At 43.8% G+C, this 26026-nt stretch overlaps 1 protein-coding gene across 3 annotated transcripts in view; it reads left to right on the forward strand.

Moving 5' to 3' along the window:
- USP28 (ubiquitin specific peptidase 28) overlaps nucleotides 1–20245 on the forward strand; it is an 83490-nt gene extending 63245 nt beyond the window's left edge. For all 3 annotated transcript variants that reach the window (XM_083163230.1, XM_083163231.1, XM_083163232.1), the window contains 6 exons: nucleotides 4814–4992; nucleotides 6060–6138; nucleotides 7736–7815; nucleotides 9588–9711; nucleotides 13233–13428; nucleotides 18723–20245. In XM_083163230.1, coding sequence (XP_083019356.1) covers nucleotides 4814–4992; nucleotides 6060–6138; nucleotides 7736–7815; nucleotides 9588–9711; nucleotides 13233–13428; nucleotides 18723–18898 — 834 coding nt within the window. In that variant the 3' untranslated portion in view covers nucleotides 18899–20245. The remainder of the gene's footprint in view (nucleotides 1–4813; nucleotides 4993–6059; nucleotides 6139–7735; nucleotides 7816–9587; nucleotides 9712–13232; nucleotides 13429–18722) is intronic.
- Nucleotides 20246–26026: the final 5781 nt, after the last annotated feature.

The following is a 26026-nucleotide window of genomic DNA, read 5'->3' on the forward strand; positions in this document are numbered from 1 at the left end:
AGACGCATTTATTATTAGTTGTGACACTTTTTCTTCCTCCCATGCGATCTAGCACTTGATGTGCCATTTTTACATGCAATAAATCTCATGTGAGCTCACTTAGGGAATGCCTCTAAATCACTACATGTGTAGGCCCCATTATACTATACAGCCCATGCACTATTATAGTATTGCCTATAAGATATTTCATTTTTATCATTTTATTAATGTGCTGTAGGATTACCAGGGAGCCATGAAAGTGGCATTATAGCCGCCATCTTCCTGCTAAGATATCCCAACGTTTCCCAGCGGTTGGCACTTCATGGTTTGCCATTAGTTGCTTGTTCTATTTATGCATGCGCTGTTCTCAATTCAATTGTCTGTGAATTGCAGTTAGCTGTGGCATTTAAACGCCACTAGTGACCTCCCAATGAGCCTCCTTCACTCAGCCAGCCGAATGCCCAATTCGCCCTGAAAGTGCTCACTACCCCATAGGCGAGATCCCGCTGCTTTTGCTTTGGGTGTCATTTGGTGAATCTTCCCAGCACTTAATTGAATTGGCCCCTTAGGAAATCCCTCTTATACTGTATGTCAAACCACAGTGCCAGGGTCACTAGACCCTAAGGGCCTTATTCTAGTTAACTCTTAGAGGCAAATTCCTTCTTAGCTAGACAAAACCATGTGTACTGCAGGGGGGCAGATGTAACAGATGCAGAAATAGTTAGCTTTGGGTGAGTTATTTTGTTTCTGTGCAGGGTAAATACTGACTGCTTTATTTTTACACTGCAATATAGATCTCACTTTGAAGAAAAACCCCACCCTAATTCTCTCTGCACAAGTAAAATCTGCCCCACCTGCAGTGCACATGGTGTTGTCCAGCTAAGAAGGAATTTGCCCATAAGAGTGAACTCTAATAAGGCCCTAAGATCTGATGCACTAGGTATATTTACTAAGCTTCTAAAATAATTTGGTTTGTTGTTGTGGACAACTGCACCACCCTTCTTTATCATTTTGTAGAATGCAATAGAGAAATTCTAGCTAGACTCTTGTTGCTATGGGCAATTTCATTACTCTTTTTGTGATTCTACCCCAACATCTCTCTTTGTGCGAACCAAAACTAGGACTTCCGACACGTTGGTTCACTAAGTAATTGCTTGAGGCTGAACACGGAGTACAGAATATCTGCCCCCAGCAATTTGGCAGGGGGATCTGGGTGTTTGCTGAAGGCACTGATCCTCAGAATCTTTTTTAGGAGCTAATGTGTATTAAATATTGGCGGGCGTTGCGATCCGCTATTTCTGCGACCTCTTTGCCATTCATTTCAGTCCATCTTAAACTTTTTGTTGTTGCTAATAACCGGTTCATTATGTCAAGGCCTCTTTGGTGTAAAATGTGTTGAAATGCAAACCCAGATCCTATCGCACGTTTCCAACCTAGCAGAAACTGGGCTCTGTTCGGCTGTCAGAAGGGGGCCAGTGAGAGAGATTCCAGCTTGCACAGGGGGGGTAAAAAGCATGGTTTTGTAGGCTGACACGTGTGTGGGCTGTATGCCACCTTCGAGCCATTACATTTGCTTGGAATTTTTAGCTGCTCTTGTTCTGTGAAAAGCACTGTCAGCGCCACCATTGTTTCATCTGCAAAAACATGCAAATTTGTTTTGGAGCTTGTGGAACATCTATTTTTGTCACCACATGCAATGTGCAGAGAGACGCTTGGGTTCTAACAAGATAATTTCAGGCTGTACCATGCAGAATCATCCCGCGCTTGACGTAAATTGGTTTTCAGCGCTGAAAAGGTAGCAGATGTCTTTAGCTTTTTCAAAGAAGCTTTCACTTTGAGGTTCAAAATCCATTTTCAAACAGACATATTCATTCCCGGATCCTGGTAATTAAGTAGCTACACCTCGGAGCTAAAGACAGTGAAATGTGCATTTCTTGGATTATGCTTTGCTCACTGCACATCTTACATTAGTGCGTCACTGGGTGATTTTTTTGGGGGGGGGATAAGAGAGGAAGAAAAAAAAAATGATTAAATACCATGTTGATTTTAAGACCATTGAACCACTTGACAGCTTTCTGCTGTTAAAACGCAGCACAGCGCAAAAATGGAAAGTTACTTATTTTATTAAGCGTCAAGATAAAATACACTTTCGACTTTTTACTTTGAACTTCCATTGCATTTCTTTAATGTGTTGATGGAGTATTGCCCCCCACTCCTTAAATGTGCGCTGATACGTACAGTATATTAATACGTTAAAGTGCATTGAATAAAGAATTCCAGTTCTGTCTTATAAGCAGTAAAAAAAGGAACGGTATGGTGCTGTTATGCCAACCTTTTGCCAGGCCCCAAGGCATGGTATTACTCTTGGATATCTTCAAGTATACTTTTACCCATAGGGACAGATTTATCAAGCTTTGAGAAGTGATAAAAGTGGAGAGCGATAAACAACCAGCCAATCAGCTCCTACCTGTTGTTTTTCAAACTCATCCTGTGACAAGACAGGTAGGAGCTGATTGGCTGGTTGCTTATCACTCTTCATTTTATCACTTTTTGAAGCTTGATCCACCTGGTCCTAAATAGTGAGCGCTGCTGTATGATAAGTCATGTAGAAATTGGATAGTCCGAAGCGAATGTAAACTTTAATGATCATACTGATACCCCGTTCAGACCGCACTTTTTACCCGTTATTTTACCGTTTTAAAATGGTAATTTGTGCAGTGTGAAAGGTGCAGAGTGAATTTACCGGTTCTATTGAACTGGTATTTCTAAACGGTAATAAAGCAGGGTCCTACCCGTTTCAGACCCGTTTTTTTTTTTCATCCACTGTTTTCTATGGGTTCAACCGGGTTCAGTGTTGTGAAGGAACAAAAACTGCATTGAAATACTGTTTAAGGACAAGAACTGCACTGAAATACCGTTTAAAGATATGCGGTGTGAAAGGGGTTTTAGCTGGCAGACCTGTTTTTAGAAACTTTTTAAAATGCCTGGTCAAAGCCAGTTTTGCGGACTGAAAGCAGCATAATACTTTTAGTATGTTTTATTTATTATTTTGCTGTATTTTTCTATATTATTTCATGCATTGTAAAGTGGAAGAATTGGCTTTTTTAAGCTGTCATCATAAACTATAGTTGCAGTTGTGCCAAGCATCTAGGTACACCAGGTCCTATGTGAATCGCAGATTCTGATGCCGCTTCTCCCCAATGTATGAAGCAGGTATAGTTTCCCCACTCGCAGCCACTGTAGCGGCTGCTGCATCTGCCGGGCTCTGCACCATATGTGAGATCTCATGCATGGGTACTGGAGCCGGCCGGCAGGAGAAACCAAAAAACACTCATGCATAAACGCCCTCTGGCGCAGGGGCAGCTGGGAGAGGTAGTTACGGCTCCGGCACATTGGAACTGATGTTCCGAAAGTGGTAGAGACAGATGATTTAATGCACTCCCAACATATGCTTTAACTAGGATAATACGTGCTGCCGATAAGTGGACGCGCTCCACCGCAAAACAGAGGTGAAGCAAGTCGATAATACATTTTTGGAATAAATCATTTTGGGAAAACACCACCTGCTCAGTTTATTGGGACTCCAGCTATGTCCAAAGCCTAACTCCAGAACCTGGAAACACTACGCAGTCAGCTGTATGGAAACCCATTCATTCCATCACCTTTCAATCTTGGATGTCATCGGTGGGGACCAATATCATCACTAAGGAGGCAACGATAGGAACAAGTGGGACTGCCAATAAGTATATATATTTTTTTCCCATTTTTATCCCAAGTCTTTCACCAATTAACTCAATGAGGTATTTTTTTAATGACCTTTAATGCTGCTATTATTATTTCAAGGCATCATTTATAATTTTCTTAACTTTTTATATTGATTATTTTATTCAATAAAACATTGCATATACTATTGTGATACCCAGTTTATCCAAGTTCATTATTTAGCACTCCATTCTTCTCTTCTATTTTATGCTATTTTGTTGGGGAGTGACCTTCCCAGTTGTGTGAGCAGCTGGCCCTACACCCCACTCCATTGGCGCCCACCATCTTCACCTATGGGCAAATGGAATTTTATCTCGATTCCGAATAGTGCATTGCATCTAATGGCAAGAAAATCTACTTGATATAACAACCAGATGTGTCCTCATAGATCTGGCACATTACACTGTCCTATTCGCACCAAGCATCTTTGCATGCGACTTTTTTCTAATACAGTGCATCGTATTCGCAGTGCAGTGCTGATTGATATGATATGCAGCATGCCTATATTCTGTGTGTGGCCATGGCTGTATCTGCTTATGAAATGCTATGCTACAGTGTTTTCCAGTAAAACACTGTACCGTAACATTACTTAAGCAGATACAGCCACAGTCACCCGCATGCTGTTTTGAAAGGCAACCAGTGGTCACCCCAAATATTGACCTGATTTACATTTGTCTTGTGTCACTTTGTATTTTGTTAATTGAGGAAAAGATACTATTGACACTTCTATTTTTGGAAGCATTCTTACTTTGTGAAATTTCTTTCCCACAACTGCCTAAAACTTTAGCACAGTATTATGTGTGTGTGTGTGTGTGTGTGTGTGTGTGTGTGTGTGTGTGTGCGTGTGTACATGTTTTTGTCTTGATTTATTTTTAACTTGTGAAATAATGTCCGAACTTATCACAATTTGATATTTAATAAACCCAGGACTAAATAACTAAATCTAGCTTATTTGTGCTGTAAAGCTACCTGCCATCTTGGTGGTATAATGGGGATTTGGGGGTGCGCCTGTACAAATATTACTTTTTCTGCATTCAGTTATCATGACGAACCCCACGTTCCATCTTTGTAGGCATTCCGTGAAGAATATTCCCGACTTCTCCAACTGTCTAAGGAGGATCTATCTCCATCCAGCGACCCACGTCTACAGCATGTGCTGGTCTACTTTTTTCAGAACAAGGCCCCAGAACGCATCATAGAAAGAACTTTATTGGAACAGTTTGCAGATAAGAATCTCAGCTACGATGAGCGGTGAGCACCATAGGATAGCATTATTTATTTATACTTTGTTCGCATTGCAGATCTAGAACATGCTTGACCTTAATACCAGTGCATATGATTATTGATATTATACAGTGTTATCCTGCTAGTAGCATGTGCTCATCTTTGATAATAGGCCAAAAGCTTGTAAGTACATACTGTATGGCAGGTACGCTAAAACTGCCAGGGACCAACTACGGGGTCTATATACTAAGCTTTGGAGAGTGATAAAGTGCCAACCAGCTCCTGTCATTTAAAAAAAACCTCCTGTGACATGGCAAATATGAGCTGATTGGCAAGTACTTTATCTCTCTCTTGATTCGCGCCTTTAGAATCAAGAAAATACTTGTTGTGCCGTCATTTTGTGACCACCTGGTCATAATTGTGATAGGTCAATCCACCACCAAACATGGGGCTTGGGCTGACACTGCTGGAGACACACCTGATTGTCATCTGAAATCTGGACGCTACTGGCAGAGACCCACACGCTACTTTTTCCCCACAGTGCTTCCCCTTGTTCACATTTTTGCCACATTATAATTCTCCCTGTTCACACTATGCTACACTGTATTGCCCCCCGTTTACAGTGTGTAATATTGCAGTACCACCAGTTCATATTATGCCACATTGTAGTAGTGTATTATATTAAAGTTACTACGCAGTAAGTTAAACCAGTATGACATGAGTACCTCATTTGAGAATCTGAAGGCATTTGCTAATTCTGCTTTCTGTATATATGTGACTATAATTTTGATTCGTGGCTGTGGGGAGTGTGATGTTCCCGTAACACTAGTGTCAGATACTGTACTTGCTACATCAGTCTACTTACTGTACCGCCTTGCCAACAACTCGGGCGGGCTATAGAATGGTAGTGGACCACATTTTTTATTTGCGGTGTTTTTGCTGAATTGTCTCGTGTACAAAATGACCTGAGACTACCTTTACAGAGTGCATGTGTTGTAAAAAAGTGTCACATAGCCGGCAAAACTGTGGTGTGCTCCGAGCGTGCAGCATCTCCTTGTAGTAATTGTATTTGTTTCTATATTTTACTCTGACAGATCAATAAGCATTATGAAGGTGGCTCGCGCTAAGCTTAAAGAGATTGGGCCAAATGACATGGACATGAAAGAATACCAGGTTAAATTTAATATATATAATTACCGCTTTTATTTTCTTGCAGTCTGTTTTTCTTTTGTAATATTACACATCACCTTGCCATGACTGGAAGCCCTCAATGGCGGAGGATTATTGTGGTTTGATACTAAAGGCCAGATGTACTAAGCTTGAAAATGACAGTTATGGGCTAATTGGTGGTTTATCACACTCCATTTAAGGCTTAGTTAGTACATCTCCACCTAAGGCTGGACAATCAGGCCTGGCTTGCAGTTGGTGTTCCAATTAATCCCCAAGGTTTTTAAATGGGTTTGGTGTGGGAGAACTGGCCTGCACAGAACCCTGGGGCAGATTTATTAAGCTCGGTGAAGTGATAAAGTGGCTGGTGATAATGCACCAGCCAGTCATCTCCTAACTGTCATGTTACAGACTGGGTTTGAAAATGAAAGTTAGGGGCCGACTGTCTGCTACATGATCACCGGCCCCTTTCTCACTGTACCGAGCTTAATAAATCTGCCCCACTGTTGCAGTCTCTACAAACCATTATATGATTGCCTTAGCTTTGTGCATAGAACCATTTCCATGCAGGCTGCAGGAAAGGGCCTTGCCCAGACTGCTGCCACAAAGCAATTCCCTACCTGTCATTGTATAATGTAGCATTACAGTAGGTTTTCTTTCTGAGGGCCAGATGCGCTAAGCTTCAAAATGTGATAAAATGGAGAGTGATAAACAGCCAGCCAATCAGCTCCTGCCTGACAGTTTTCTAACACAGTCTGTGACATGGCAGGTAGGAGCGGATTAGCTGGCTGTTTATCACTCTCCATTTTATCACTATTGAAGCTTAGTGCATCTGGCCCTGCGTGTGTTCTCAGTACTCAGTGATCTTCGCATCCGCCATGCCCAGATTCATCTGTCAGAGGACCACAAAGTGAAACAAGGGAATGCAGCCCATGTTCGCCATTGTATATCTGAGGCTTCTGTGCAGCTGCTCAACCATGGAAACCTAGGGGGGGTGAAATCATAGGCGAATCTAGAAATATGGTAATGAGTGGTCCCAGATGAAAGTACCAACACAAAATGGATCTCCGTGCAGCGAAGCCGTGCGCAAAAAAGGGCGTGGCCCCATTTGAGGGGGCGTGGCTGAACAGTGCAAGTCACTTCCCCATTTTTAGGAACATAGAGCCTTGAGAAAAACATCCTAAGCGCATAGTTAGATTTCGTGGGTAGGGCAGGGGGTGAAAGGCTGCCTGCCTTGCATCTAGGCTGGCAGCACTGCAAACGAGTCAGACCGTCAGTGTGCTGCTCTGACATTCTGCCTTGAAGCACACTGCAGGGGGAGGGACCGAGACACCATACAGATAGAGGCAGATGCCCAGGCTGTCGCCCATGTTCCGCAAAGGACCATGGGAGGAGCTGCGTGCAGTCGCACATGCGCGCAGCCCTCTCATGGCCATCTTTATGTTGGCAATAAAAGACAAAACGAGGGGGGCGCGGCGGCGGGCATTCAAATTTAATTAAAGTTAAAAGTGCATTAATAAAACCACCGGGCAGTCTAATGGGTAGTCCGGTAACCTTTGGTCATTGTGTGTAGTGAGGAAGTGTTTTTTGTTTTTCCCTACAGCAGTGGCACGAAGATTACAGTCAATTTCGTAAGGTGTCCGTTTACCTTCTGACGGGATTGGAGCTATACCAGAATGGGAAGTAAGTGGTTACTTTGTAAAGACCGGTTTTGTTTTTAGAGATTAAGGGCGGTATTCCATCCAGAATTCCAACAGTCGGAATCCCGGGGCCGTTTTCACTCGGCTCAACAGAAACTCGCCAGGCGGAATTCAACGTTTCAGCTGTTCATGTTCATTCTAGCACCCTGTATCTTTCAAAACCCATGCAGTTCCACCTCCCTGCTTGGGGTGTTGCAGAGCGGATTGTGCTAGCAGCACCACAGCAGAGAGCGACACCCCAGGCAGGGAGGAGGAACTGCATTGGTTTTGAAACATGCAGGAGACTATAATGAACACTAGGCTGTCAAGAGTCGGAAAGTGGGCGTGTTGGCAAAACTTTCCCCGGTCAGAAAGAGCAGCCAGTATTGAATACCCCCCCCCTAATTCTGCAGATAGACCCTATGCTATATCTGTAAGCTTTTGTATTGACTGTGCAGTAAAACTTATTTATGGACTGTAAGAAATAAAGAAATGTTCTCTGTGAGACCTGGTATGGGTGAAGCTGTTTTAGCAAATTGGGTAGAAGCACGTTCTCTGGGATGCTGTGAATCCGGTGTAAGCAGCCGCAGATCAGTTTAGCGCGCAGGATATCGGTGTTGGGTTACAGTGCAATAAACCAGCGCACAGCACCTATCAGGGCCGCACCTGCTCACCATCTACTCCCCCAATATTCTGTATTATTCTATTTAAATAAAGTCTAATAAACGTCATATATTTTACAATCCACCCTTGTTTAGGTCCTTTAACAGGTGTGATGCACTGCAACACCCATCTTCCCCACAACACTGATTCAGATCTGATTGAGCGGCTGCAAATTTGCAGTGCGAGCGATTATCAATAGACTGGGCATGCGTAGGGTTATCGCTGGCTGTACATGGTGTTTATTGACAGAAAGATGGCATTTGAGGATGTCGCCCAGCCTTTTCTGGGAGTGTCAGGGAAAACGCAGGCATTTGAGTGTAACTTAGCCGCTGATTTCGGGCCAGATGTACTAAGCTTGAAAAGTGATAAAATGGAGAGTGATAAACCAGTAGCCAATCAGCTCCTACCTGTCATGTCACCGGCTGTGTTTGAAAAATGACAAGAAGCTGCTGATTGGTTGGTGTTTTATCACTCTCTATTTTATCACTTTTCAAGGCTTAGTATATCTCGCTCTTGCGCTCTGTATGTTCTGACCCCAGAAGAAGAAATTTTGGGAATGAATCAAGCACCAGTGAGGCTGTGGGATATAGTGCAAATAAGGTATGAATACTGTGGCAGCGTTTGGGACTTTAACCCTTTGAGTGTCAACATCTCTTTGAGAGATGTTTAAAACATCCGCTAAAAATGCTGGCTCACATTTGTTATATAAATTCAAAGAAAGATATTTCCTAGGGGTGGATGCATTGCTCTTATGTTATGGGGGAGAAGTGGTGTCTGCACACATTATGTGTGCTGATACCGCCTGCATTAAGTTGCAGTGTAAAAATAAATGCCTGTATTAACCCTGAAAACAAAAGAACTCACCCGCATCTAAGTTTATCTGCATATGTTACATCTGCCCCACCTGCTGCGCACATGGTTTTGCCCAATCAAGACAGATTTTTCTATTGAGACCTTTCTGAATAACCCCTCTCAGTTCCTAAACAACTCCAGTGGTTTTCTGTAGCAACAACCACAATATCACAGAATCTCCTCCTTTTCTAGGAGTGTTCACTCTTTTATTGAAAATAAATCTTAGTCCATCTTAGTAACCACGACTTCTACTCTCATCAGATATCAGGAATCCCTGACGTACCTGGTATATGCGTATCAAAGTAACAGCGTCCTTCTAAGTAGAGGAGAGAACCGAGGCGTGGCCGAGGGACTGATAGAGTTGTATCGCAGGAAATGTCTTTTGGTATGTATTCCGTACGAAGCGCCATACTGTTCTATACTCACTCTTCCTTTATTATTGTCCTTTACTGTCGAGCCACAAGGGTTTCACAGCACCTTACAAAGTACATGCACATTATGCCAGGGACCTTCATAGGGGATTCAGATCATATCAAATATGCATTTATCAAGTATTATATACCCATCAGCCATAATATTAAAACCAGGTAACATGTATTAGGCATGCATCAGGTCAATAGTCTGTTCTTGAGGTGTTGGAAGCAGGAAACATGGGCACGCATATGGATCTGGGCAACTTTGATAAGGGACCAATTGTAATGAGTAGAGGACTGGGTAAGAGCATCTTCAAAACGGAATGGGATCATTTCGTCAGACTGCATTTAGGTCTACACCATTAGGTCGACTTGCATTTAGGTTGACGTGGCTGAAGGTCGACAGGGTCATTAGGTCGACAGGGTCATTAGGTCGACAGGGTCATTAGGTCGACAGTGAAAAAGTCGACATGTGTTTTTTTTTTGTTCCCCAAATTTTTTTCAAGTGTTGACAGAGTCAACATAGCACCGCGTCCCCTCGCATGGCTCGCTGCGCTCGCCATGCTTCGGGCACACTATTTTATTCTCCCGCCATGCCCTAGTGGATGGTAGGGCATGAAATACCACCTGTCGGCACATGTCGACTCATAAAACAGTCAAATGACCCCATGTCGACCTTCTGCCTGTCAACCTTCCCCATGTTGACCTAATGACCATGTCGACCTTCAGTCATGTCCACCTAAATGCAGGTTGACCTAGTGGTGTAGACCTAAATGCTGTAGACAATATGACCGTATCCCTTGAAAACGACAGGTCTTGTGGGGAGTTCCAGCTATACAGTACCTAATCATAAATGGTCCAAGGAAGGAGGGGTGTGGATTATTAGAGAGACAGTCAATAGGTCTACCCCAGGCATGGGCAACCTGTGGCTCTCCAGCTGTTGTGAGACTACACATCCCAGCATTCATTGCCACAGTTTTAGCATTCCCTAATAGCAAAACGGTGGCAATGCATGCTGGGAGCCAGCTTGAGAGCCAGTTTTCCCATGCCCGGTCTACCCCAAAAGGTCAACTTACAAAAGGTTGACAGGGTCAAAAAAATTAGACTTTAGAAAGGTTGACAGGGTCAAAATGTCGACATGGAAAGGAAGATGCATGAAAAGGTAGACATGAATTTTTTTTATTTTTTTTTTTTGTTTGGTGTCAATGCCGTCAACTGATGACATGGAACCCAATTAGTGTAATGCGCACCATCATATTGCTCGCTGCGCTCTCGTCATGCTTCGGCCTCACTGCGCACTATTAACCCCTTCACGACATATGACGTATATATACGTCATATGTCCGTTGCGGGGGAATCAAGCCAGCTCACGGAGTGAGCTGGCTTGAAAGAGAGCAGGTAATGGCTGTATATTACAGCCAGGTCCCTGCTCTCACGGCCACGAGCGGCGAGTTCGCCGATCGTGGCCGTTTAACCCTTTAAGCACCGCGGGCAAAGCGCCCGCAGTGCTTAAATAGCTGATCGGAGGGGGGGCGCCCCCCTCCGGCGCCGATCGGGGCCCCCCGCAGCGAGATCGGAGGGTGCCGATCGGTTGCCATGGTAGCCAGGGGTCTAATGTAGACCCCTGTGCTGGCCGTGTATGCATACCTATTACATCCTGCCTCAGGCAGGATGTAATAGGAAGTGCATAAAATCACTACGTTCAGCCACTGAGTCCATTTTAACATGGAATTCAATGGGAAAAAGGGGTCCTTTTCATACCCCTACTATCCAAGTGGGCATGGAGTTGGATATAAACCTGTGGCGAGCGCAGCGAGCCACCGAGCCCGAAGCATGGCGAGCGAAGCGAGCCCCGCGAGGGGACGGTATTCTGTGTCCCCTCGCGGGGCTCGCTACGCTCGCCACGCTTCGGGCTCGGTGGCTCGCTACAGGTTTATATCCAACTCCATGCCCACTTGGATAGTAGGGGTATGAAAAGGACCCCTTTTTCCCATTGAATTCCATGTTAAAATGGACTCAGTCCATTTTAACATTGATTCCTATGGAAAAATCGGGGCATCGCATCGCATCGCATCCGATGGTCGCATGCGATGCGATGTACCCGATTTAGAAATCGGCAGCCCAGATACTACATAAGTACCAAATAAAGTTTAAAAATAAAAAAAAATAAAAAAATATTAAAAGTTCAAATCACCCCCCTTTCCCCATTTCCCAAATAAAAATAAATAAAAAATAAAAAAAATAAACATATTTGGTATCGCCGCGTTCCTAAAAGTCCGATCTATTAAAATATAACATTAGTTATCCCGCACGGTTAAAGGCGTAAACGGAAAATAATCCCCAACGCCAAAACTACGTTTTTTGGTCGCATCGCGTACCCAAAAAAAAATAACTAAAAGAGATCAGAAAGTCGCCCATATCCCATAATGGTATTAATTAAAAAGTACACTTCAGCCCGCAAAAAATGAGCCCTCACCCAGGTCCGTAGGTGGAAAAATAAAAAAGTTACGCTTATTTGAACGCAAGGAGGAAAAAAAAAAAAAAAATTACCTTAAAAGGCAATGTCGTGAAGGGGTTAAATTCTCCATTTATGTCGACATGAATGGTAAATTAAGAACAAAGTGGTTAAAATAAATTTGTTGAAATCCTTTGTGTTCGTGCCATTTTCATTGATGTCACTACCCTGCAAACTCTATTAATACTTGAGTCTGATCAAAAATCCATTAAAAGGAAGAACGCCATTGCTTTTCTTATAAAATTCTGCATCTGTTTAATATGTCACACGACTATCGTCCCATTTAAAAAACATAAGGTGAATGTAATTTGGTAAGAAATCTCCAGTTTTTTTACACTTCAAAATCATACTGGTTTTGCGGTGTAAATGATTGCGGCTTTAAAAACAAACTGGAGATTTCTTACCAAATCTCTCACTTTCTGATTCTCTCACCCTATGACATTTCACCCATAGTTGCATACAAGATGGCTGCCAAACTTATGACCTACCCTGAAAATGTTCCCCCTCACTCATGTATCACGTGCAGACAAAGGACTAATATTTCCATATGTATTTTACACAAACCACCTTTTCACTATTGTATTAGGCTGCTTCATTTCACAAATTGCGTGTTAGACCTCTGCCCTATTCACTATTTATATAGTTAGGCATTGTATTGCAATAGTTTTACCTTGTTAGACAAAACAGCAGAGTTCCTGGATTGAGCTTGATCTTCACTCGGCTGTGCAGCCTAGTTGGTGGTAGATCGGACTTTCACCCCTCCCAGGCTGTAGACGTGGGCTTAGTGAATCTTTCATCTCTTGTTTGGGAAACTGACTATACTGCTGTCTGTGTATTGTGCACTGCGGATTTGGACTTTGCAGAGGAGGTGGAACCAATGGTAAGGATGGTGGTGAAGTTTATTTCAAAAAGCCCGGTCAGACAGTGATTATACTTTTTGACACTCATCATTCCTTTGTTTTTCTCCCGAACTAAAAGGATTTAAATAATTTGTCCGCCTGCATGTTTGAGAGTCAGGATGATGAGCAGGTGTCTGAAGGAATCAGCATAATGAACGATCTGATCATCCCTTGCATGCATCTGATCTTCAACAACAAGATCTCCGAGGAAGACATGGCTGCTATCGAGGAAATGCGGAGTCGCTGGTGCTCGTACCTTGGGCAAGATATTGATGGTGAGTTTAAGCAATGCTGGCTTTCACCTCAAGTGTGTACAAGAGGACGTGTTCTACCATGTAGAAATCAGGCAACGAACTCGGTACATCTAACCAACTACGCATCCATCAATATTTTGTTAGCGGGTACGGCTCTTTGGTGCAAACTGAATGTTTTCTTTTTTTGCTATTTAATTCCTCTCAATTAATACATACCCTAGTTCAGCAGAACAGGCTATCACTTCACATCTAGCAATATATGTCCTCTGTTCACATTGTTACAGTATTATTCCATTTCTGGGCTAGGAATTATAACCCTCGACTGTATGTCCAGATAGGTCGACACAAAAGGTCAATGCTGACATGATTTTTATTTTTACAATCTTTGTGGAATGAGGGTATGCGCCAATTGGGAGTCCATGTCAAACTATTGACTGTCTACAGGGCCGGTGCCAGGTATGGCAGCGCCCCAGGCGCGGGGGGGGAGCTCCCCGCCGCTCACCTGAGGGGGTTGATGCGGCCGCTGAGTTGCTCCACAACAAGGGGGGGGAGGAGGAGAGTTGCAGCGGGTTGCTCCACCTCTCCCCAACACACACGCTCCACGAGGGGGAGAGTTTACAGCCAAGGAGGGGCAGAGGGGATGCGGCCGCCGCCGCCGACTCCCTCCACAAGGGATGGGGTGTGGGGATGGTGCAGGCGTTGCTAACTCGCCAGGCTCCATGGGGGTTTGGGGACCGTGCGGGCGCCGCTGTGCTCACCCGGCTCGGGGGGGTGGGGATGGTGTGGGCGCCACTGTGGCACTACTTCTCAACTTGCTCCATGAGGGGGGCTCCCAAGTGCCGCCCCCAGTGGCCGGCGCCCTAGGCAAATGCCTAAGGCTGCCTAGTGGTGGCGCCGGCCCTGAATGTCTACTTAGACAACATGTAGGCCTTTCAATCCGCACCCATTACCATGCCCATATTGCAAAAACCAGCTCCACAATTGCTGGCCATACATTACAGAAAAAATCCTTATTGCTGTTCATTGTAACAGAGAGAAGAACTCGCTGGCAGCCATTTTTGCAAAGCTCTAACTCCAGACACAAGCCTGTGTAGGAAGCTTCCCAATGCCCAGACCACTAGCCCCCTCCTCCCCGTACTCAGATAAGGGTTCCTCGTAGGCATGTGAGGTATAGACCTTTTCATCTGATAACTAAACTGAAGCTTTACCGTATGATGTGTTCCATGTGCATCAAAAGCTCAGTTATCCAGATAAAACACAGGATTAGGGTATTCCGTTACTATCCATACAAGTGTCTTCGCTGAAATATACAGTAGTGCGCCCATTTTCTTGTGGTCTCCAACATGCAAAATAATATACATCCCTGTCAGTTGTACATTCTGTTGGAGCCAGATGAGCAGCGATAAGATAAATATTCTCTTCACATAAGTGAGACTATAACCTCTAGCTTTGTGTATACATAAATTATGTAGCTAATGTACTGTAGAATAGAAACGATATGTTTAGCGCATATAATTTGACTATAATGTGTTATGAGTGTTTTTTATGTTGATGTATAAATTAAATTGTGGTAAGAGTTACATGCATTGTGTGATTGCTGCAACACATGGATGGCAGGATCCTACAGTTGTTGAAATAAGCCCCTCCCTCTGAACTGCTAAACTCTCTCCGCCCCCTCCCAGTCCCCACTCCCACCATCCTAGCCAATTGCCTGTGAAGTGGGTCTTATGCAGATCTTGTCACAACGTCCACAGAACAATGTCCTCTTGATGATTCAGGGCTTAAGGTGGCCATACATCTTCAGATCGATTGTCAGATCTGGCTGGTTGGAACAAAAACCTGGTAAATATCTGAATGACAGTTTTTCAGCATTTCAAAGCAAATGTTCAACTGTCATTTGCTCTCATCCATTACCAGGATTTTGTTCCAACCAGCCAGATCTGACAATAAATCTGTAGATGTATGGCCAGCTTAAGAGCCAGAACACTAATGTAAGGGACCATGGGACCAGTGTGTGGAGGAGGCATTGTTGGATCCATTCAGACCTTGGACCATATACATCACTGATGTGGAGGTGATACCTGTCACCTGTTGATATCCGACAGACGCCATTTATTATACCCACTGAATGCTTATGTGACATGCACACAGCACTGGTTAGGAAAGTATTTTAAATATAAAGCATATGTTGGTGTCTCGCTGTATTAAAATAGCCTATAGATATGCAGATTAATTCATCCACACACCCTAATCGCCATTCGAGTATTTCTAGCACATTTTCCCCATTGTCTGCACCTTCTGATTTTCGTAAAACAAATTGGCAGGTGGCGGTAGCGCTTGCAGATATGGGGGTATAACTAAGAGGGTCAGAGTTTGCCAGAGGTGTGGAATGTCATCCGTTCTCAAATGTTTTCATAAAGTTTTAAAAAAAATTGAATGAAATTGGCCATAACCTCCAGCTGACTCGGACGCCATTAACCATTTCTGAGAGCAAGCTGGAAGACCTGGGATCAGTGTGAAGGTCGATGACCCGGGAATAACCTAGGTCATCAACCATGGGGGAGGGGGGGGGGGGGTAATTACAGACTTAAAACCCATGCGCAATGTCCCAGGCCCAAGCCGCGTTATAGCCAGGGGTATTAAAGTATTAATGCGTTAGCTTCCTAGAAATTGTATAGCAACAGAGGGTTTCAAATCTGCTCCAGTTTCCCTACACTCGTCTAAGTTGTGATTAAACCAGCACAGAAAATAACAAGGCTGGTGGAGACAAAAGTTTGACCTTTGCTTGTTTGACTTTCACGCAGCTTCATTTCCCTCCACCATCACCCCCTTTTTAAGCTGCACGAGCAGTTGACGCAGTAATAACCCGTGTCACTTTTAACATCCCTGCATATTTATTGACTGGCGGCCCCCACTCCTCTCTTCCTAAGGAAGATTAAAGCATAACGATTTCAGTTTATGGCACATTAGAATACACATTGTCCCTCCAAGCCCGTGCGAAGCGAGATTAATGGGCTGTCAGAAATCTGTCTCTGCCGGCAATGAATTCCAGACATAAGAGTCTCAGGCACGCTGGGTAGGATACAAATTAGCACTGAGCAGTACTTATTAGACAGTGAAGAATTCATATGTATTATTTTATTGTTGGACTACGCCAGACACATTCACAGCACCCCCTACACAATGCATACAGGTAAACCAGCAGGTTTATTGCTAAACAATGCAATACATGTACTTCTAATCTTTAAATAGTAATGTATTATGATGTATCAGGAATATTGCTTCTAGTTCAAATAGACATTTTCTAGATGACGCGCAACAGAAATAGGAAATGTATGCATCAGTGGCTTAATGCACTGGGTGCAGGGGATGCAGCTGCTATGGGGCCCGGCCGCTTGGGGGGCTCAAGGGCCCAGCAGTCAATCCCCTGCACCCTTTTGAGTTTTTGTCCCCTTTACTTTTTAAAAGAATCACTGGGTGCCATTCGCTGGGGCAGGGAAGAAGGCAGGAGGAGATTGGGTACTAATCTGACTTTCAGTCAGAGTGCCACACTAGAGGGTGCTGCAGCTTCCTTTGTTGCCCGGCGGCTCCTTCACAGGAGGAGCAGTCATCTCTCCTTGCCTGTCTACTTTGCTGTAGCAGTGCGCACAGCCACGGGGGCACCGGAGGGAAAAGTCAGGGCTGCTCCCCTTGCATCTTCCCTCAGATAGTGCCGAATGGAGCCTGGAGCCGGATGGCCTCTGGCTTCCACAACAGTTGCAATGCCCAGAGGATGCCTCCTAAACCCAGGCAAGTAACCGGGTGGGGCAATGTGCTGCCGCTTCACCTCATCCACCTTTCTGCAGTGCATTTCAACTCCCTTCCTCCTTGTAGGTAACAGCCTGCCCCCCCTGCTCCTTCCTGTCTGCCTGCCCCCCCCCCCCCCCCCCCCCCCCACACACACACACACTTCTTGCCGGTGACAGCCTGCCCCCCCTCCTCTTTCCTGTGTCTCGCTAATGTTTTCACCCCCACCCTTTCTGTCGTTCCTCCCACTCTCTCTTGCTCTGAGACCCTCTATACCTAATTCTGTTTCCCCATTATTTTCCCTTTCTCTCTTACACCCCTCTCTCTCCTCTTTCTAATTTCCTTTTTTTTCTTTCCCACCATCTCCGTCTCTCTCTCCTGCCCCCTTAAGAGAAATTGTATTGACAATGGTGTGGGGGGCCCCTCTCAAGATTTTGCTATAGGGCCCGCTTGGTTCTAGTTACGCCCCTGGTATGCATTGAAAGGCTCTAGAGTCCTGAAACACCCACCCCTGCCCTAATGCCTTAAAATCATCATTATAATGGTGTATATGAACCTCTAAAAAGCAACATGAACACAGGTTTTTATTTTAATCTAAGTACATAGTATGTGATCTTGCAGTGTAACGGTACATCGGCTATGTCGTACACACAGGGCAGTGTATTGTTATATGCTGCATGTATAAACACCATGTTGGTTGTGGAATGGTTCCATTGGGTGGTGCAGCACACCCAATGGGGCGATTCAATGAAAGAAGGCTGGGAACGATTGGTTGTTGGTGAACCCTGCACGATGTGTGCACTGTATCATTCCCATCCATGTGGGGGCGGTATGTTACGCGATTTGTATTCTAGTGTGTACCACGTTGCAGAGATTCATTGAATTATGGCCAGTATTGTCCTGGGTGAGGAAAACTGAGTGCTGGGGCAAACCGGAATGGCGTATCATGGCCATAGGCAGAAATCGGACCTGCTTCACCTCGAACTCCCCGGGAGGGCTCTATCCGCTTGATGTGTCATTTATTACATGCAATAAATCGGGGAGCTGCCGGGGTAGTTCAGTGGGAATCTGATGCTAAATAGCACCTGCGATGCAATTCTGATATATCATACGGGCTGCAGGTATGATCTACAGCAGTGGTGTCAAACTCATGGCCCTCCAGCTGTTGTGGAACTACACGTCCCAGCATGCCCTGCCACAGTTTTAGCAATCCATGATATGAAATCTATGGCAGGGCATGCTGGGAGGTGTAGCTCCACAACAGGGCCATGAGTTTGAAACTACTGATCTACTTCCTGTAGATACTTCCTACTTCCGTGCATCGGATCAGACCTGATGTCAAACACCTCCGATTTAATCCAATATATTGGTCTAATCCATCGGAATCCGATTGAATCGGATCTGTGTATGGGGGGTCTTAAGTGTTGGAATTGCATCTGTTTTGTTGTTGTTGTTTGTTTGACCTTAATACATCCACAAATTCCATGAATTTTATTTCCTTACAATTGTTTATTTCCTCCGTGTCACAGAGAACCTACAGCTAAAACTCGGACAGTTTCTTCCACGACTTCTGGACTGTTCCAGCGATGTCATTGTACTGAAGGAGCCCCCAAAGATCCGACCTCACTCACCGTATGACCTGTGCAATCGTTTTACAGCAATAATGGAGTCCATCCATAGCGCTTCCACTGTGAGAGTGACATAGTAGAGGCAAGACCATCCTCAAGGTCAACAGGTTGAAATCACTACGGACTGACATACAAGGTCACGCTGCCCCCTGTGTGTCGCACGCAGAGCAGATTTTTATTTTGAAAGACATAAAAACAGATTGGAAGAAGCCACTGATGCCTTAGGAACAGTTGCGAAGAGGGAACCGAACTACGGAGAAGAAACTCATCACAACTGGTTTGGCAACACTAAAATACAATCTGTCCTTTAAAAATAAACTTGTTTAGTAACACACTGGAGTTAGGTGTTATTGTTTTAATTTCTTCTTAGAAAATTGAAATAGAAAAAAATTATATATATATATATATATATATATATATATATATATATATTCATTAGTGCTACTTTATACTAGTTTTTACTGATTTTTTTTTTCATGTTTTATTACAAAAATGGATTGTAGAACGGTTACACTATATATAAGATGGTACTGGTGGTATAATTATCATGCAGGTGTAATTAGTATTAAATATCACTATGGAAAGTGTGTAGAACACAAACAACTGTGATATGCAATCAAAGCAACATTGTATTGAATTTGTTACATAGACATTAAGCACCTTTTAATTTAATATACCCAAAACATTTCTTCACAGGAGGGTAACGGCAAGGAAATGTTTTCCTTCCTCAAATAAGGAAGAGTAAACGAGCTAGTTCACCTTTTTTAGATTGCTCTGCTTTAAATAACTCCAACATCCATATCTCTTGCCAAGCAACTGACAGAAAGTGACTGGGTAATAGAGAATTTTTAGCCTGTGGGTGTGGGTTTTTCTCAACAATCACATAAGCAGCTGCACGATTCCATTTCAGCAGGAAAGAGCGGGTGGGGGAAACGTCTAGTGTAAAAAGCCAAACACCATTGGGATTTGGCAAGTCAGGATTCTTGGCTCGCTTATTTTGGGAACGAGGAGAACAAGAGAATATAAGGGAAATTTACATTGGCATAAACAATGTTCACCCATTACCAGGAGCAGAAAATAAAACTGGGACTTTTTTTCTTTTTATCCTCTTAATTGCTTACTCGTAGTCTTTTGTAAATACTTCCATTTCTGTTTTTAGAGATGTTGGTTCATTCTTTTTGAAATATGTAGAATGGTATTGCTATGCCTTGGAAATTGCACATGTGTTTTTGCCAATGTTGACACCAGCTGTGCCAAAACCCATTGTCGGCCGCCTAAAATGCACATGTGTGGGCCTTACAGAGCTCTTCACCAAATACGGGTGACACTTTCTCTGGAGTTGTGTGACATTGTTCTGACTAACAATAAGTGTGTTCTTTTTGTTAATTGTGTTTTTTATGTGCAATAAAATATTTATGTTTTTATCTTTTGTGTGTTTCCTTTGGCTCTGATGAGATTGGTACATTTACATAGATCACATCTGGATAGACTATTGCTATTGTCTTAGCATTTACTCACAATTATCCCGTAACATTACACTCACTCCCTTTATGATGGATTTTGTTCGTTTTTACTTTTTCAGTTTTTATTGTTCTTCGCACATTGCTATTTTTGAGGAGCATTATACGCTTGCACCTTGTCCAACTGGGTATGGGTCATAGGGCGGTATTCAATGAGCCTGATTCGCCATGTTTTTATGGCGAATTTGTGCTGTTTGGCGAATTTTTGACTAAAACGGTGAATCACCCTATTCAATGAGCAGATGGCGAATACATTTGAAGGTTTTTTTCGCCATGATTCACCGAGTAGCAATCGCTATCTTTTTATGGTGAAGTGGAATGTGAACTTTTAAAATAAAGTGTTTGGTTTTTTACATTTGGTGTAAAAAAAATCAGGAATTTTATTCTGAGGAGGGTCATGCTATTTTTATTGATGTGCTGTAAGCACATGGATATATATTTAATTTAAAAAATATATTTTTATTTTTTTTACACTGACCAGCCAGCAGGGGGCGCCGGAGCCGAGCCGCTCATTAGATATTCATATATTCACTGCACCCGATCGTTACATATGCATGATCGGGTGTAGTGAATATACCCGGTCCCCTGCTGGCACCCCCGGGGGGCAGCCTGTGCTGCCTGGCACCCGGGGAGCCCACCTCCCCCCCACAAACATTCTGGGGCAGGCAGGGAGACTTCCATCTCCCTGCCTGCCACCGTCCTCAGGCTCCCTGCGGCGTTCGCCGCAGGAGCTCATATTCGCCGGTCAGGGGCAGCGAGCCCCTGACTCGTTGAATACCGGAGCCAGCGAGGCTCCGGAACGTGGCGAATGTGCAGCGAATCCTAAACAGGATTCGCTGCACCTCGCCAGTATTCACATTGAATACCGCCCATAGAGTCAACTGTATGAAGGTCTACATGCATTGGGTTGACTACTTAAGGTTGGCAGGGCTTACGTCAACACCTAAAATAGGTCAACAGGGTTGGAAGGTCGACACAAGCATCAGGTCGACAGTCAAAAGGTCAACATGGGTTATTCACCTTTTATTCTCCCCGAAGGCTAACATAGTCGACATGGACACCATGTAAGTGTACCCTGCTCCCCCCTGTCGGCTAAAAAAAAAAAAAAAGTGAGAAACTCAAGACCTTTTGACTGTTGACCTTCCCATTGTCAACCTAATGCTTGTTGACCTTCTGACCCTGTAGACATAAGCCATGTTGACCTTCAGTGGTCAACCTAATGACCCTATCCCGTCCAACTCTACATAGCTACCATATTGTATGTCTTCTAGCAGTCTGCTCCTATTGGCCACAATCCTGTGCACAGGCTGTGGGAGCACAAGGACGATGATCCAAGCTCACTCACGTATATTTACCAACACTTGTTTTTTATTTGAAGGTGGTTTTTAGTTTATTTTCAGTAGTTTTTGCAAATTGGGTACTTGCTAAAGGCAAAACAGACTGTAAATCCATCTAAAATATGACTTTAGAACATCTACCTTAGCATCGATGTTCTATCACCGTATAATTCAGAAAACGATCATTTATGAATGGTCTATTCTTAAAACCAGTAGATCCTCTCAGCCAGTTAGCGCCTAGACAAAACATCAATTGAATTTTCTGGCATGAATCTATGGGGGATATTCAGACCTGATCGCATTTGTGCAAAATCGCACAGCGGATGATTAGCGATCTACTACACATGCATAAGGATCGTAGCGCACAAGGACAAACAGTGGTAAAATCCAGCGTCTTTGATCGCTAGCCGTATGCAAGTTGAATGACAGGAAGCTGTCATTCGTGGGTGTCATCCGGCTGTTTTCAGGGAGGGTGTGTGATGTCAGCTCTGGCCCCGATCAGCCTGTTTCTATCACACAGGAAGAGTAGGTTCTGGGTTACACACAGACTGGAAAAATCATTTAGATGGTGAGTGAGTTGCGAATGGATTTGCATCTTGCCGCCACCGAACGATTGATTTTCACAAGCGTTTTGCAGATTTAAAATTGTGCAGAGCAGCGAACACGTCTGAATTACCCCTTATGTCAGAAATTTCAGTTGATTTTTTTTTTTGCCAATAATCCCATTGGCTGAGGGAGCATCCGTATAATTTGTATGTGCCATTCAGCCAAATGGCACTTACATTTGTAATTTTTTAAATAAAAAGATCATCTGTGTTCTTCTTTATCTGGGCTGCGTGGGAAAACTGTTGAATGATTAAAATGTTTTGTTTAGGTGCAGTCATATAAGCATTTCCTGCTTTAACGATGTCACTGGTATAGCTCAGCAGCTAAATACTGATCCATGAATTAGGTTGATAGTGTTTATATTGAAGAGACCTTCCTTGCCCAGGGTTTTGCAGACGGATTGTATTTTTCCAAAAGATTCTCTTTTTAAAGCAAATATGTTGTGTATAACCTGCAGGGATCTGCCATTTTTACGGTTATATTTGAAGCTTATACTTGTGCACGTTGAGTGATCTTCTAATGCCACCTATTGGTTCACAAAGTAACTACCAATATACCTAACAGCAGTTTTGCAATAAACAGTTCACAATTCAGGACACACCTGAAGACGGGCAGCAGCCTGAAACGCCGTAGACTTAAATAAAGCACAGCTTTTTCATCTATAACAAGTCCAGAAAGACCACCTAGAATCATAAACCAATCTGGCAATACGTAACCATTTGGTAATATCAATAATAAAAAAAAGGTCCAAATTAAAATAACTTGTTCAATCAATATGTTTACAATATAAAACATGTCCCTATGGGTGTGGGTTGTTAGGTCTACACCAACTAAGTTGACAGGCAGCAAGGTCGACAAGTGACTAGGCTGACATGGGTCTAGGTCGACAGTCAAAAGGTCGACATGGGGTTTTTCACTTTGTTTTGACCCGAATGTGGACACAGTCGACATGGGCACAGTGTGAAGTGCACCGCATCCCCTTGCATCGCTCCCTTCGCTCGCCATGCTTCGGGCACGGTGCCTCACTATGCTTGGCACACTATTTTATTCTCCCACCATGCCCTAGTGGGTCGTAGGGCATGAAATACCGCATGTCCCATGTTGACCTAAACCCATGTCGACCTTGCTGCCTGTCAACCTAGTGGTGTCGACCCAATGCTTGTCGACATAGTTGGTGTAGACCTAATGACCATATCCCGTCATTATACAGGATCACCTTCATAATACATCCAATGTTACACATTCTTTCACAATGACAGATGAAATTCCTAAAGGCCCATACACACTAGAAGATTATCTATCCAATCTGGCTGGTTGGAATGAAAATATGGAATTCTTTGGGCGCAAATGACAATTGACCATTTGCTCCTAAACATGGAAAACAGACACACATTGGTCATACAGACATATTGGTTAAGTCAGTTTAAGCAGATGACTGCTTTTGTCCATTTTCCAGCATTTGGGAGCAAATGGTTGATTTTGGGATTTCGGCATGCGGCGCTAACCTGAATGAGACCTTAAGTGCAATATGAAGTCTGTTCTCTTGCTGTTTCCATGGTATGGTAAAGTTACAGTATATGAGTGTTCCAGCCCCTATTGCCATCATTTTCAGGACAGTAACATTTACGTCTCACCATTTGTGAAATAATATACGCATGCTAAACAGCAGTCCGTGTATTAGTCCCACTGAATGGTTGGATATATGCAAAAATGCTACATGTGCATTTTTTATTTGCCGTGGAAGGCTTCATGTGTAATGGCGATGGTGTGATTTGATGTCCATCACAAATACACAGACCTGAAAGTTGGCGTTTTAGTGCTCATCCACTCCATTGCCCGGTGGAGCATAAACAGAAGGCTGATCGCTTCGGACACTGTGGCTATCTCAGCTTGCCACCTGGTTACTAAAGGCAATCAGTGGTGGCATGGGTACTGACACTACAAGGTCCCTGGCCTTGCTCCTCCCCCTAGGCATGAATGGTCCTTTAGCCCACTTGGATTTATCAATTAGTAGTAGTAGTAGTAGTACGTTTATAAGGCGCCGCAAAGTGTCCGCAGCGCCGTACATAGCAAACAAAAAACAAATGACAAGGTAACGTACAGGGTGTGTTGAAAAATACAGTATAAATAGGGGTATAGCTGGTAGAAATAAAATCAGCATCAGTTCAGAAGTAGGTGTGGAAATTGTCGAGGAGACTGAAGATGAAGTAGAGGAAGGGAAGAACAGGGCAGGAGCGCTGGTGAGGTAAAGAGGTAGGGTGAGTACGTGAGGAAGGAGGGCCCTACTCATAAGAGTTAACATACTAAAAATAGGTGGGTGGACGAACGAAAAACAACAGGATAAGTAGGAACGGAGGCAGGATAGGAGGATCAAAAGAGGTTAGGAGGAGGGATAGGCTAGTCGAAAAAAGTGGGTTTTGAGGGAGCGCTTGAAGGAGGTAAGGGAATCAGAAAGCCTGATGGGTGGCGGGAGGTTGTTCCAGTGCAGGGGGGCAGCGCGAGAGAAGTCTTGGACACGGGAGTGGGAGGAGGTGATTAGGTGAGAGGTCAGTCGGCGGTCAGCGATGGAGCGAAGAGGACGGGAAATGGAAATGCTGCACAGGACACCAGGATCTTCAACGAGAAGCACCAATGTCCTCAGAGGCACCCTCAGGACATAGAAGGTATAGAGACCTGGCCTTCTCCCACAGTCCTCATACCACAGTGCTTATGAGGACATGTCTAAGTCTGGACACAACAGTAAATCATTAATACAGACAGCTAATTAAACCAAAATTCCCATTTTTCAGTTGGAACTCTCCACGAGCATAAGCAACTTTAATAGATAGATGCGATGCATAGCAGGGGTGTCCACTCACTGTGTTTTACAACTGATTGCCTACTGAAACTGCTGTCATAAAGAGCCTCTTTAATCTCCATTCATATAGCCAGTGAGTCAGTGATCAGATCCCAGTCCCTGGTTCTCTATATTTCTAACAAGTCACAGCCAGAAGGAATTAACCAATCCTGCCAGTCAGAGAACAACATGTTTAATGGGAATGTTTATGTCTCTCTGCAGAGTTAAATCACTCGTGACAGCAGTATATTATAAAAATAATAATAGCTTTTTAGTTATCAAGCACCTATGAGTAAAGAACCCCGAGGGAATAAAAGAAAGCCAAATTCAGCTATAAAAAAGCAAAATGTGCTATTAAAGCCCAGCCTGTTAACGTATGCAAATTGAAACAATGCTTGGAGATTTATTTAGCTGTTATTTGAAATGAAATTGTGTGTATGTGTGAGGAGAGAATGTCGGGTTGGATCACGTCCCTGGTATACTAAGCAAGTTGCGGCTAATACAGGGGGTTTTATTCTTTCATATATTGAACTAAACCGCTATGAGAGTCAAGGACAACTTGTGGCTTGGCGGTTGTTGTAGAACTACAGGTAATACCAACGTCCGGGAAATCACCGGTTGCCAAAGCTCAGGTATAGATAAACTGCAGGATACAATTGTCATTTTGCAAATGCCACAACATAGATGGATCTGGACCCACAGGCCAGACCACATGGGGGCTATTAGTGTAGCCAGAAGATTGCGGCGCACACAGGGCCTGATTTGAGTCGGTAAACTGTAAAGATCGCAGCTTACCGAGTCCCAGACTGCCGTCCTGCCAAACCCTTTGCCGCCGTATCCCCTCACAACCATGTTATGAAAACACTTCCCCTCGCCTGTGCCCGCAGCAAGATAAACCATTAGATG

Source organism: Crinia signifera, chromosome 19 (assembly GCF_055691185.1).
Source record: "Crinia signifera chromosome 19, ASM5569118v1, whole genome shotgun sequence".
NCBI classification, from domain to species: domain Eukaryota; kingdom Metazoa; phylum Chordata; class Amphibia; order Anura; family Myobatrachidae; genus Crinia; species Crinia signifera.